Raw genomic sequence first — 15,181 nt, forward strand, 5'->3', positions numbered from 1 at the left:
AACAGCATTGCGTCTGAGTACGCTGAGTTCTTTGACTAAAAGTAAGTTCCTTTTAGTTCAAATAAAGGGGGATGGTAATCATGTATCATTATCCTTGAATCAAATTCTGAAGGACGTTTTACTTGCTAATTGTTATTCCATCAAGTCTCTAGTCTGGTTTAAAGAAAAACATTGTGACTGTACCTCTGGCAAGTATTCTATATTTGAAGTGAAAATCACGGCTCTGTCAGTATGTATCAACAGGACTTTGTTTGAATAGACTCCGCACTACTATTGATCTAAATTGGTAATCACTCACTGGCATGATAATATTCCTCTATTTGAAAAAAATGTTTTAAATTACTGTAAAATCACACATTTTCGAGGTTTGAGGGAAAATGTCGGTTTGTGCAGATTTGACTTTTCAATCGTCAACTTCCATTACGTATGAAGTAATTAACCTTTATCAACAGCATACCGAGTTTATATCACTCGGATGATTCGGTACGCAAAATGATTCTCTGCCTATGTACATTTATCATTGAATCAAATGCCGAAGGACGTTTTTTATATTTTTTTATGGATCTCTCCGAATCTCGAAAACAACAAAAAATTTTCCCTCTCGAAAATAAGGGAATTCACAATATAAAAAATGAAAATATACACATCATTATTTCATCACTATTTAAATGCTATCTCGCTGACTTTACTGAATGTACCTGAAAATTGGTAGATAACTATTCACTTCTGTAGAATTATTGTTTTTTTTTGCTTGTGAGTTAGATATTTCAAACTATTACACATTATAGGAATTAAGGAATAGTAAAAAAAGGATGGAGAACAATTCATAGTGGGAAAATACACTAAAGAGTCTTTAAAGTATTTAATGTTCTGACGGTTACTATTGTCAGAAATGTAGTGCTAAGTGTGGAAATTGTCTTGGATAATTATAAGAGACTAATAAATAATATTAATGCTACTACTAGTTGTTTATCTGACTGTAAACTGAATTGGAAAGAACCTTTTTACCATGGTAGATGTTGAAATTCATGATGTACTATTTCCCCCTTTCCAAAACTGTCTACATTCTGTACATATAATACTGTATACAAGGAAATTTTCGCATCCGTTTTATTTTCGCCCCTTTTGCTCACTCACTTTTGGACGCATTTAAAACGGATCGAATAAAAAACAAAGTATAGTTTATAAAGCAGAATTGGAACTGGGCGATTTTAAAACGGAGCAAAATTTTTTGCAAACGGGAAAGGGCGAAAATAACACAAGGCGTTAACAACCCATTATACAGTTTATATTTCTAACCAGACGTGAGCGCTGTAATATATATGAAATAAATAATAATACAAAATTACATTTGTTACCTCAAAAATGTAGTGCATCGGCAATTTACAAATACAAAACAAGAGGCCCATGGGCCACATCAATCACCTGAGAAGTTTTGACCATTCTTTACCAGATTTCCCCTTGTAATACATATTGTGACCCCACCCTACCTAAACTATCATAATTTAAACAATTTGAAATCTACACTACCCCAGGATGCTTTGATTCAACATTGTAAAACTTTGATTCCCCATTGTGGCCCCGCCCTACCCCAGGGGTCATGATGAGAACAATTTAGAATCTACACTACCCCAGGATGCTTCCACATAAGTTTCAGCTTTTCTGGCCCAGTGGTTCTTGAGGAGAAGAATTTTAAAGATTTTTCCTGTATATTTCTATGTAAGACTTTGATTCCCCATTGTGGCCCCACCCTATCCCAAGGGGTCATGATTTTAACAATTTAGATTCTACACTATCCCAGGATGCTTTCACGTAATTTTCAGCTTTTCTGACCCAGTGGTTCTTGAGAAAAAGACTTTCAAAGATTTTTCAGTTTTATTACTGTGTAAAACTTTCATTCTCCATTGTGACCCCGCCCTACCCCTGGGGGTCATGATTTTAATAATTTAGAATATACACTACTCCAGGATGTTTCCAAATAGGTTTCAGCTTTTCTGGATCAGTGGTTCTTGAGAAGAGGATTTTTAAAGATTTTTCCTGTATATTTCTATGTAAAACTTTTATTCCCCATTGTGGCCCCACCCACCCCCCGGGGGTCATGATTTTAACAATATAGGTTATACACTACCCCAGTACGCTTTCACATAAGTTTCAGCTTTTCTGGCCAAGTGCTTCTTGAGTAGAAGATTTTTTAAAGATTTTTCCTATATCTTTCTATGTAAAACTTTGATTCCCCATTGTGGCCCCGCCCAACCCCCGGGGGTCATGATTTTAACAATTTAGAATCTACACTACCCCAGGATGCTTCCACGTAAGTTTCAGCTTTTCTGGCCCAGTGGTTCTTGAGAAGAAGATTTTCAAAGATTTTTCCTATATATTTCTATGTAAAACTTTGATTCCCCATTGTAGCCCCGCCCTTCCCCCGGGGGTCATGATTTGAACAATTTAGAATCTACACTACCCCAAGATGCATCCACATAAGTTTCAGCTTTTATGGCCCAACAGTTCTTGAGGAGAAGATTTTTTAATGACCCCGCCCTATTTTTGCCTTTTCTTGATTATCTCCCCTTGTGAGGAAACTTGGCCCTTCATTTTTACAATTTGAATTTTCCTTCACCCAAGGATGCTTTGTATAAAGTTTGATCAAAATTGGCTCAGTGGTTCTTGAGAAGAAGTCGAAAATGTAAAAAGTTTACAGACGGACAGACAGACAGACAGACGGAAGGACGACGGACAAAATATGATCAGAAAAGCTCACTTGAGCCTTCGGCTCAGGTGAGCTAATAAAAATCATAGAATGTGCAGACGGTGTCTATGGCCTGAATTGCAGTACCCAGTGTGGAAATTTTAAAAATGGATTTTGTGACAAGAAAAACGGATCTTGCCAAACTGGTTGCAATTTGAACAGGAAAGAACCCCTCTGCAAAGGATGATGTTTAATTTATCTTTAAAATAGTGCTGAGCATTATTTAATTATTATGATTTCTAACCAGTGAATAAGAAATGTGTAACTAAAAGATATTTTAGATAAAGAGGAGAAAATGTAAAGTAGTAAGAAGTGATGTATAGAAAATTAAAAGAAGAATGTGTTGATAGTTACTATCATGGTGAGAATTGTAATACCAAGTGTGGAAATTGTCAAGAGGGATATTGTGATAAGGAAAACGGAAGTTGTTTATCTAGTTGTAAACTGAATTGGAAAGAACCTCTTTGTCAAGGTAGATGTTGAACGTCACTACGAGCGATGTGCATTATTCTCGTATTTACAGTTTGTTTTGCTTGTGAGTTAGGTATTTCTAGCCAGCGAATAAGAAAAGATTGTGTAACTACTAAATATTATAATTTAAAAGGAAGAAAATATATTCTTTGTTAAAAGTGATGTACAGGTAATTAATGGAGAAAAATTACATGTACATGTATAATAATAACTGTCCCAACTATTAAATATTATAATTTAAAAGAAAGAAAATATATTCTTTGTAAGAAGTGATGTACGGACTATCAATGTAGAAAAATTACATGTACATGTATAATAATAACTATTCCAATTATAGAATGTGCTGATGGTTACTATAGCCAGAATTGTAGTATCGGATGTGCTAATTGTCGAGAGGGTCATTGTGACAAGAAAAACGGAAGTTGTTTATTTGGCTGCCAATTAAACTGGAAAGAGCCTATGTGTCAAGGTAGATATTTAACGTCAAACGAGGGCATTATTTCCATTTTTTGATTGTGAATTAGATGTTTCAAACTATTGTTGGGTATTGCAAATAAAAAAAATTAAGAAAATGCATTTGTTTGAAAGAAATAATGAATACCAATTCATGATGGAAAAATTGGAGAAACATAAGTGAACAATGAATAATAATAAAAACTATTTCAATTATAGAATGCGTTGACGGTTACTATGACCAGAATTGTAACACCCAGTGTGGAAACTGTCGAGAAGGATTTTGTGACAAGAGGACTGGAAGTTGTTTATCTGGTTGTAAACACAATTGGAAGGAACCTTTGTGTCAAGGTAAATATTTTACCTTAAAACGAACGAATAACATTATTCTCATACACCCAAGGTTTTTTTTGACTTGCGAATAAGACGACGTTTCCAACTAATGAATGTAGCATATTAAAAGAAGACAAAATATTTAATTTGAAAGGAATCATGACTCCCAATCTATAATGCAAAAAATAAATAAATAAATAAATAACTATTTTAATTATATAATGAGCTGACAGGTACTATGGCCAGAATTGTAGCACGCAGAATGGTAAATTTCGAGAGACACAATGTGACCTGAAAAACGGAAGTTGTATATTTTAATATAAAGTTAACTGGAAAGAACTTTGTCAAAGTAGATATTTATCGCCAAAAATAGTTTTGTGCATTATTCTCGTATTTACGAATTTTCTTGCCTGTAAACACGATAGTTCTCTCATTAAGTATTACAAAGGAGAAGCAAACAAAGTCTTTTATGAGAAATGATGTCTCCCAATTAACAAGAGAATAATAAATAATAATTATAAAAACTATATCAATTATAGAATGTGTTGACGGTTACTTTGGCAAGAATTGTAGTGCCCTCTGTGGAAATTGTCTTGAAGGGTTTTGTGACAAGAAAAACGGAAGTTGTTCATCTGGCTGCAAATCAAATTGGAACGAAACTTTGTGTCAAGGTAGATGATAAAATTCATGATGTACTTTTTATTTTTTTTAAATGTCTACACTATCTTTATTTCTAATATAGCAGGTGTTTTCAGCGTGGTGCTTACCTTGTCTTATTTAATCGGTTTGGTAGTTATAAGAAGTGAAATTTTTAAACCCCTGAAATTTTAATCGCTTAAGTTTCACCTTTCATTGTTCCTATGAAACACAAGAAAAATGACTTAATTTAATTAATCTATTGTATAAGGAATTTAACCTTCATCTGGAATTGTAATCTGTAGCTATAAGGTATTATCTATTTATAAACTGAACTTTCTTATTATAACAAGATGTCAAAAACTGGTATAACTATAGCATTAATAAAATGCTTAAACGACTATAAGTATTCAGAAACCAACCGTTGTCTTGGTTAAATAAAAATGCAGATTTCCTGTTAAGTTTTATCAAATTACCATTATGAAATTCTTTACATAGAATGTGTTGACGGAAATTACCATATGGACTGCAGCAGACAGTGTGGTCATTGTCTTACCGGAGTTTGTGATAAGACTAATGGAGCCTGTTTGAATGGATGCTCACCAAACTGGCGTGAACCTTTGTGTCAGGGTATGATATTACTATTTTTATTTCAAATACATTTCATAAATGATGCTACCTAAAATTAGAAGGTATAGTTCTCCTTAGATATACAGTCATGTATGACCTCAAATGTTATGTTTAAAATGAAAACCTAAATGTTAATAGAAATATTTTCTTGGTTTTTGTTTTGGTTCCACTTTCAAATTAAAATTTACTAAGCCTGAACATGTTTATCAATAGTCTTAACAAGATAATATAAAGAACAAAAAAACTGCAGAATTACTGACAGATGTTTAAAATGTATGGACTGAATCTCTTGCCAGAAGTGCTACAAAAGAGGTAGCATTATTTTAATTAATTTTAGGGTCGATATAATTACTTTGTTAAGAAAATACAAGCTATCAATGGGTACTTTTTAGACATGTTTTTATACCAAATTTGACTACGAGGTACGAGTACTCCTTGTACTAGTTTCCATACTTATTTAAGGTCCGGGACGAATAAGGCGACTCAAAGGGGAAGTTCTCTAATCATAGATACCTTATCAGGAGAATGTTACAATGATAATAGAGAAGACATTTCAATTGTCACAAGTAATTTTTAAAAAATTCCTCAGTTTCATATTCGCTGCATTTTCCATTTAGAATGTGCTGATGGATTTAATGGTGAAAGCTGTAATACACGGTGTGGAAATTGCATCCAAGGACTGTGTGACAAGAGGAATGGTACCTGCATGATAGGATGTTTACAGGATTGGGAGGGACCTACATGTCAGAGCAAGTTTTTAGTTTGATAAGAATTCCTTAATGGTACTACATAACGATAAATTGTTTTGGTTAGTTATGTGCATTATAAGCAAGCTTGGTTTAAACTTTTTTTAATAATAAATTTATCAAGCCCAGTTGTTTTAGTTTTAATTCATTAACATTGCAAAAACTAAAATTAAAGATAGATGTTATGAAATACCTTAGAAACAAGTTTTCATTTTTTTTTCTTATCTCATATTCTTTAAAAATCAAGTGCGTATTATGTTTTTGCTATGAAATCAACAGATCACCAATCCAACTAAAGTAAAAAGAAAAAAAAGAAAAGAAAATCGACTACAAATAAATAAATAAATATAAAGAGGACTCGAAACTATTTTTTCTTCATTTGACAGAGTTTCGAATGAAATCAAAAATATCTTATTTGTTTAAAGGTAAAGAATTACATCTGAAGACCTCACAAATCGAGGATACAATTTAAAGAATTCTATCATTGAAGTTGTTTAATAAAAGTATATTGTATTTTAGTTCCTACTGCAAGAAAATCAAGAACGGATGGTAAATAGTTTTAAATTTAAAATTATACTTGATAACTATACATGTTTTATCAGCCTCTTAATACAAGCGACGGTTGTCCAAAATTTTTAAAAATCATTAAGAGTTACTTCGATAAGAAAAAGCTGACTTGGTTTTTTATGATAAATATGTTGATATACAAAATATTTATGATGAACCTTTTTTTAAAAAAAAAACGTTATTATTCACGAACGTTTTAGACAACCCTCGTATAAGGGATACGATTTACATTTTTGGCAACATTTTATTCGTTCTTCTTCAGATGAGGAGTTTTCCAAAACATCCTTGGTCATTATTTCCGTCATTTCAACACTTCTTGGTGCTTTACTTCTAAGTGCGTTAATCATAGTCATATATATCAAAAGAACAAGATGCCTGTCAAAGAATGAAAGAAATCATAGCAATAATGACCAAATGTCTCGCAAAGATACAGAACAGAAGTATGCTGAGTTAACAGGCGGAAAAGAAGATCACCACTATACGACCATTGATTCTACTAATAAGGAATCAGAATACCAGGAAATACATACTTATAATAATACTGGATTTAACAAGGTCATGTGACAACTTTGTCTCATCGGATTCTCTGTTTGCCAATTTTTCAAAATTGTTATGCTTTTTTGATATTTTTTATTACGCTTTTGACATTCTATTGGAAAATAAAATTGATATTTTCTTTCTTAAATAACGATGACTATATGATTGTTCACTCATTTATTCTTATATATACTGATATTTCCAATAATTATTGGTCTGTTTCCTCCATATTTACTGCACTAAGATAACTTTAAATACCTGAAATGTGTGATAGTTTATCCTCTGAAAATAAAAATAAAATATGCCTGTGTGAAATCCTTGAACGGTTCAGCGGTACAAGTCTGAATATATCTGTTCCGATTTTCTATGAAATACTTTTCTCTACTTCTTTTTAGTGAAACCCTGCATTTTGTAATAGATGTATCGAATACATTCAATAAAAAAATGATTTTCTTTCTCAGTTTGAAAGGATACAGAAATGACAGTTAAATAAAAAAAAATTGTAAGAAGCAGTGGTAAACTCAATTATTGTTGGGAAACAAAATATTCCTTGCCTGTTGAAGGATAAAGAAAGTAAATAAACCACTTTATCAGAAGATAAAACTTTATAGTTCCTTTAAGTACGTCATGGAAATATGTTTCGAATGTTTACAATCTCATAACCTATATATGACGTCTAAAATACTCAACTTTGACGTCATGCAGCCTACATGTATGACACAAATACAAAAAGACAGAAGGAAAGGGGAAATCATAAAAGTTATAACAAATAGTTTTGTAGTTGAATACAGGATCTATTTCTTGCCTAGGAAATTTTCATTTCGATTAGTTTTGCAGAAAATCTTTTCTAAACTCATGAAACAAATTCCATATGCAACGACAAAACAATTAATATTACGTATGTTTACAATCTTAATCAAATTTTCGTATTTGAATGGATGGATTTTAATCGTGTTATGTCATCAACATTAGTAATATTTGTGACATAAAATGTATAAGTATGTGATGTCATGAAGAATATAAGGACAGATAGTTATATTTGTGATGTAGCAATTGGAAACATTTTCGTATTTGAATGGATGGATTTTAATCGTGTTCTGTCATCAACATTAGTAATATTTGTGACATAAAATGTATAAGTATGTGATGTCATGAAGAATATAAGGACAGATAGTTATATTTGTTATGTAACAATTGGAAAGAATTTGCTTTGCATACATGCAACGTTATAAAACTGTATAAGGCCAATTTTTCTAAATATTGAGAAATATGATAAAGATAAAGAAAATTTAAAAAAAAATTCAAAATCCCAAATACAGGTGAAGTTTGACACCTGGGGTATTTCTCCGTGTTTTAAATCACTTCCTGCGTATAGGGATTGGAAGACAGATCACCACAGAAAGACTGCTAGCCCAAAGGCATTCACACATGCACAAAATAATCTCCTCCATCACATGAAATTTTCCACCCGGTATGAAATCTCTGCCTTTGATAATGTAATCATAAATTCCAATATTTATTTTTAAACGTAAGGGAGATATTTGTGGCAAGTCGTACCAAAGAAATAAAGTTTGGATATTTCAAAGAAAGATATGCTTTTACATGTACCACGTATCAAGGCATTTAGAAAGCAGATAAAACTATTCCAATTTTACCACGGCCTGCACAAATGCCAGATATGCACATAATAAAATATGTTTCGAAAGTTTTTAAAATAGATAATAATCGTATAAATCGGCGAATAAATTAACAATACGTCAGATAGATCTTGAAAGATAAATAAAGTGACTGACATCTTGGCATCTTTTGATTCACATTTTATAAAAACTGTGATTAAGGTATCCCAAAGAAAGTCGGTGCCGTACTTAGATAAAAGAAAACATAATAGGATATAAATAACTATTAGCAAGTGCTTGTTTTGTTTGGATATTTAAATTTTACATTTCATCAGGCTTTCCCTATTTTATTGAAAGAGGTCATTTTTGGAACTAAAATATGACCAACTACTGTAGATTACATTCAAATAGAAAAGATGAGATGATAAAGAAATGTATAGAACGTTGTGTGCAAGGTGAAAATTGATATCTTATGTTAAAATAATATCTATAAACGATACGCATATGTGAAGAAGACGTGAAGAAGGACCAATGAAAAATCAGAGTTAGAATCGACTGAGAAGGTGGAGCATGAATCCCCTGTTGACCGGTCATACTTACCATGAGCTCTACAAATTACTCAGATATAAGAAAATTTCACTAGCCAATTCAGTTAAAAAAGTCCTCACCCTTAGCCAAAATACGATGCAGTTATATTATTCGCTAACAAGATAATTAACACTTTCATCAAATTTACGAAATAGCAAATTTAATTTAGATTGTTAAAACTTTTGTAACATCAAGTATCAGTGAGTACATGTAGCATGTCTCGAAAGTTTAAGAACCATGGATGTCGTCAGTTATGTAAAGTACCGTAATGTTTCAGAATATGTCTACTTCCTGGAATATATGAATGGAATATTTTATCAAAACGTCATAATAAAAACTTCATTCCAACTTTTATATTCAGTAATAATATATAAATGGTGCCTGTTTTGTAGGGTAACAGTTGAAATTGGCACCCCAAGGAAAACCATTGTCAACCGACGCGTCAGCGGAGGTTGACAATGGTTTTCCGAGGAATGCCAATTTTAACTGTTACCCTCCAAAACAGGCACCATTTATTTTATTATACTGAATGTCTTCTTGATTTAGGATGTCAGCAAAAAAATCGTCGATCGTCTTTACGTTCACGTTTAGAAAGCTGTCAAACTCCCCGCTTCTTCGAAAAAGATTTACTGACCTCTTTATTGTTAATTTGATACTCTAAGAGTCCTTTATCATCTAAAGGTTCGTTATTTCTGTACTCTCAAGCATGTTTCGTCTGTCGTTTGTTGTTTTCAAGTAAGATACTTTGGAGACAAGCTTTTATTGACGTCAAGTTCATTCCGGTTCTTTCAAACGCGCAACTGACGTTTTGAGAATTCTACGGTGAACCGTAGGCGCATTACCGTTGTGTTACTCGTTGCCACGTGTGTTGCTACGGCTGAGGGTAATAGAACAAATTGTTAACTGCGTCTAAACCAATCAGATTGTAGTATTTAACATGAAAGTATAATAAAAAAAATTAATATCTTACATGATGAAAACCTTTTTATTTTTCTTACAAGAACACTACTACCGATTGCACGACGTCTAAAATTAATTTTGATATATACGGATATTCTTGCTTTTTCAATATCAGATTCATAAATCAACGATTGTCAAGTGCTGAACCAATGAGATTTTATTGCTGTGTTAAAATTGCCATCTCCAATATGTGTATCTTATCTCCTTACACTGATTTAATGCTGCACCCTAAATTATGATGATAAGACCCGGAAGATAAAAAACCAAGAACACATAATTTAAGTGAAATGCACTCTGAATTTTGAATGATTATGCATGTACAATGTACATGTACTGCTGAAATTTCCCTATTTTGATAATATCTCCCTTTCCCTCTTTTCTTACCCTATATTTCCTTTACCTTTACCTTTTCGGAATATTGTTTTTAAAAAATGATTGGTACATGTACTTTAGAACTGGCTTCAAACGCTATATTTACCTGAAAAAATAATTGCTAGGTATATCAATTGTCTGCAAGAGGGGTACCAATAAAATATGGAAAAATGTATCTATGTGTCCATATGAGAAAATAAATAACCAAAATGCTTATAAGTTTGTAAAGAATATTCTAAAAATCAATTAATATATCTTATGTGTCTTGTTTAAACAGGCGGAAGACGTCAAGAGGCTACTGATAATAGTTATCATTATATTGCAGATGTGTCCTATATGTGGGAAAAGTCGAGAATATAATATTAGTGATAATGTCTTCGTTTAAAATAATATCTTTTTTAAAATCTAATTTTAGGAAAATTAAAACTGCAATATTTTTGTAATGAACGCACTTAAAAAAGAAACCCAAACAGCCAGTCATTTAATTTGAACTTCGCTTATTTCTAATGTCCTGTTAATTAATTAAGAAATAAATAACAAGTTTATAAACTTCAATGGGAATTGAAGTGGGTCGGTCACGTGATCAAATCCTGTGAAGGCCGAAGGCCTTCTCAGAAGATTTGATCACGTACCGACCCACTTCAATTCCCATTGAAGTTTATAAACTTGTTATTTATTACTTATATATACATTTGAGACAGACAATTGAATATTTTCGAATTTAAATTATTGCACTAACCGTCCGTCGTAGATTTTGAAAAATGACGCAAGGTGTAAATCGGCTTGCATGGCGGTTACGCTTCGAATGCATTAGGCTAAGGAATCTATTTCGAAGGGAATATTTTGTGAAAGGCTACTTGTGATCAGTAGTAGTGAACAGATTGTTGTCTGGGAATATTTTTATTCATGAAAATTGATAATCGATGCTGAAAAGACACAAGAAACACGTCCGAAGTTTGACGATAAAAAGTTGGAGGAATTTCGGTCGCCGGAAAGGGATGGATGGATCCGATGGATTGAGACACTTGTCCGAGCCAGTTAATTTGCAGTTTGAGCAAAAACATTCTACGATTTCAGTAACTAAAGGCATACTTATTGTAAAACACTGATAAACACGGAGACACTGGCTACAGCTTTACCATGTTAACATTGAACTACGAAATGTATCTGTGTTTGGCAGCTGTTCATGGCATGACTGCAATGATATTTTCCAACAGATTTACACATTTATCGTGAGTAGAATTTAAAGATAAAATAATAGTTTATCATGAAAATTTAACGAAAGGTCTACCCAAAAAATAAGGATGAACGTTAAAGACTGCGCAGCTGACAAAAGTGAAAAAAAAATGTAAACAAACGCTAGGCCTTAAGGCCCCTAACGTGTTAGTTTTCTCTATGTACACAGGTTAAATCGATAGCCAACAATCTGAAATACTTTTTTACAATGTAAATAAAATAATTATCATTTTACTTGCTTATTTTGTTCATTTTTGTACATGAAAAACAAGTAGAGCAGGTCATTTTATAATTTATGTACTGGTAGATATTATTGCGCCGTGTGATTAGGTCACGTATTGACCTCTGACCTCTGACAAACTTCATACAGAATTGAAGATATTTTCTCTCTGTATGTTTACATAATAGAGAGATACCACAAATGTATATATAAAAAAATACTTAATTTCTTTGACAGTGACGTCAATTAAAATTGTTTCAAATCAAAATGTGAATATATTTCTGTTGCTTTTGAAGCGTTGTTTTTAATGGAAGTCAAATATTTTAATAGACTTAAAATCTGTCTTTTTAATAGTTTATTTACATAGATATCTTCTGCTATGTGTCTCGTTTCGTTTTACCAGGTAATATCATCAATAAATTAAATCCACTTCCCACTGTCAACCAGGAAGTAGAGTGACGCCTAACATTTTATTCAAAATATAGGACAATGTGGTTGGAAGCGATCTTGGTGAATTTTCTTATACACACTTTACCAAAGATCTCAGGATTTGGTGAGTATCTAACAATCTACCTTGTCTTATACGAAAGTAGATATTTGCAGTTTGTAAAGAATCTTTAATCTATTAGAACTTACGTACTTAAATATAAATCATTAAAAAGCGCAATAGTGATTGTTCATTATAAATTAATTTCAAATGAATACTTTCTAAACGAAATGAATTTACAGTTAATTTGGCACATACACCTGCTCAGTCACTACAGGGAACTGCGTCTTGGAATGTTGTTCCTCATGGCACCACCGACTGGACTGCTGAGAAAGCGGTAGATGGTAATACGAATCAAACGTACCTTCCTACTTGTGCAATTGCAGCCTACGCTAATAATTATAGATCAGTATGGTGGAAAGTGTGGTTAAACAGAAAATTCAATATAGCATATTTGGATGTCTACCTGCGAGATGGAAGTAGGTATTCAGGGTCTTCTTTGTTCTGTTGTAATATGCTTATTTCTTTTGATACATATTTTCAAATCTAAAAACACATCTATTTATTACTCATGAAGTAGAATTCAACAAGGACAGATAATTACTATTCACTATACATATAGCTATATAGGACACAACTAAGTCTGAAATCAAAAGTTATTAGGCATGTTACAAATTCCAATGAAACTTCAATGATAAATGCAATCTTGGTAAATACATGTATTTTGTTCATATTTTCTTGACCGCTACAAACATGTTATTATGAACCTCTATGTCTGTCTTGATATCCTAGACGTTAATTTTAAATGTACTATGAAAATATTGATTGTAGCGTATGATAAGAATACATTCCTTTTGAAAATAGATCTTTAAATAATGACCGGTAAAGGTAACATGTGTAAAACCGTTTATCTAGGACAAATAAATGCTTTGTGCGGATCAATCATCTTAAAGGGGGTAGTGTCTATTAAAGAAATAAAAATTCGACATCAGAAAACATGTAAAATTAATTAATGCAACCTTTTTTCATAATTATAATTTCTGTTTATCTGAAGTGAAACAAAAAAGAAAAATATTTCTTCAGGGCACCTGAACATCTGTAATTATAAAGTCTGTGCTTTTGTTTTTTTGCATATTCTTGGCAGAGTAACATGATTGTTAATTTCTGTTTCATAAAAATTCTAAGCCATATGCTCGGTAATTCTTAGCTAAGGATAAAGCAATCTTCTAAGGTACATTCTTACCGTGTCAAAAGGCCATTTTCTCTTTCACTGACATGTTAACAAAGACATGTTGGATGAAGCCAATAAACAACATAATCATCATGATAAATATATAATTCAATTAATCAAAATTCCTGTTTAACGTAAATGATCCACGTAAATGAACAACATAGTTCTTTTGATATCAATGGCATATGATCATGGTCGTGTATTCGTACAAAGCAAAAGAAACAAAAGTAAAAGAGAATATCATTTTAGGGATTTGAAAATTATATTTTTAGGATATTTGTCTATTTTCCTACTGTATTTGATTCATTATTATTAATAATAATAATTAGCTTCAGTTTCAAGATGATAAGTAATTTACAAAGAAATAATTAAAAAAATTATGAATATTAATGCCAATGGTCTTACATATAAAAGTGCTGTAACAAACATTGATACTCAGCATCTTGAATTATAATCATTATTGCATCAGCTTTATTTTTTAAATACATTATTTACAATTCAATGTAGAGTTATGCGAGTAAATACGCACTTAATTTCAGCTTTGAATGAAATGATCGAGTGTCAACTTTCATTGATTCGACAATTCTTGTTTTTTAAAAAAAATATTTTTTTCTTGATTATATCTTTTAAAATATCTCTTTTTAGCGACGGGTCGGGCAACTGGTTTTTCCATATATATCTACGATGACGTATCCTATGAGCCTCCTACTGGAGACACAGGGAGACTTGTGCATCACCACAATCCTATGTCAGGATGTCCAGCGTCTCTCCAGAACGTCACCGTAAATAAAATAGCTCAAGGAGTAGCCTTCTTTAACGAAAGACCAGATGGATTTACCTCAGGTTGTTCAGAAACAGACTCAATAAAGACCTCAATTGAAATATGCGAAGTAAGAGTGATGGGTAAGTCAAATTTGAAAATATAATATTCATAAAATGTTTTATAGTCGGCCACGTGGGGCAGTGGTTAGAGCATCTGCTATAGAGTCGCTAGGTCAAAAGTTAATCGTTACGTAGCGGGTGCAAATCCCATTGTGGGACGTGGATTCCGGTCCTTCGGCTGAGACCGTATAAACTGAGATCCCGTGTTGCAGTAGGTGCTGACACGAAAAAAATCCCTCCCTGCTCAATACCCTGATTGCCCAGTAAAGGAAAAAAAACAGCTCTCCATCGAAAGTGTTGGTTTCTCTATATAGAAAAATTCTCGAGAGGGACATTAAACAATATACAATCAATCAATCTAAATATAAGTTTTTTTGGTTAGACATTAGAATGATCAAAAGAATTTTGAATCCTCTGGATTTATATGTTTCTGGTATATATGTTGTATTTTACATCTTGGAAAGAAATCT

The 15,181-nt window shown here is 32.2% G+C and overlaps 1 protein-coding gene across 1 annotated transcript in view; it reads left to right on the top strand.

Annotated features, from left to right (window-relative positions):
• LOC134231389 (platelet endothelial aggregation receptor 1-like) overlaps window positions 1-15,181 on the top strand; it is a gene marked incomplete at its 3' end in the record, with an annotated part of 38,068 nt that overhangs the window by 7,211 nt on the left and 15,676 nt on the right. Inside the window, exons 2-3 of the mRNA XM_062713354.1 lie at window positions 12,841-13,077; window positions 14,475-14,732. Coding sequence (XP_062569338.1) covers window positions 12,841-13,077; window positions 14,475-14,732 — 495 coding nt within the window. The remainder of the gene's footprint in view (window positions 1-12,840; window positions 13,078-14,474; window positions 14,733-15,181) is intronic.

This window comes from Saccostrea cucullata, unplaced genomic scaffold (genome assembly GCF_032062105.1).
Source record: "Saccostrea cucullata isolate Sc308-1 unplaced genomic scaffold, CSIRO_AGI_Scuc_v1 ctg4506, whole genome shotgun sequence".
NCBI classification, from domain to species: Eukaryota; Metazoa; Mollusca; class Bivalvia; order Ostreida; family Ostreidae; genus Saccostrea; species Saccostrea cuccullata.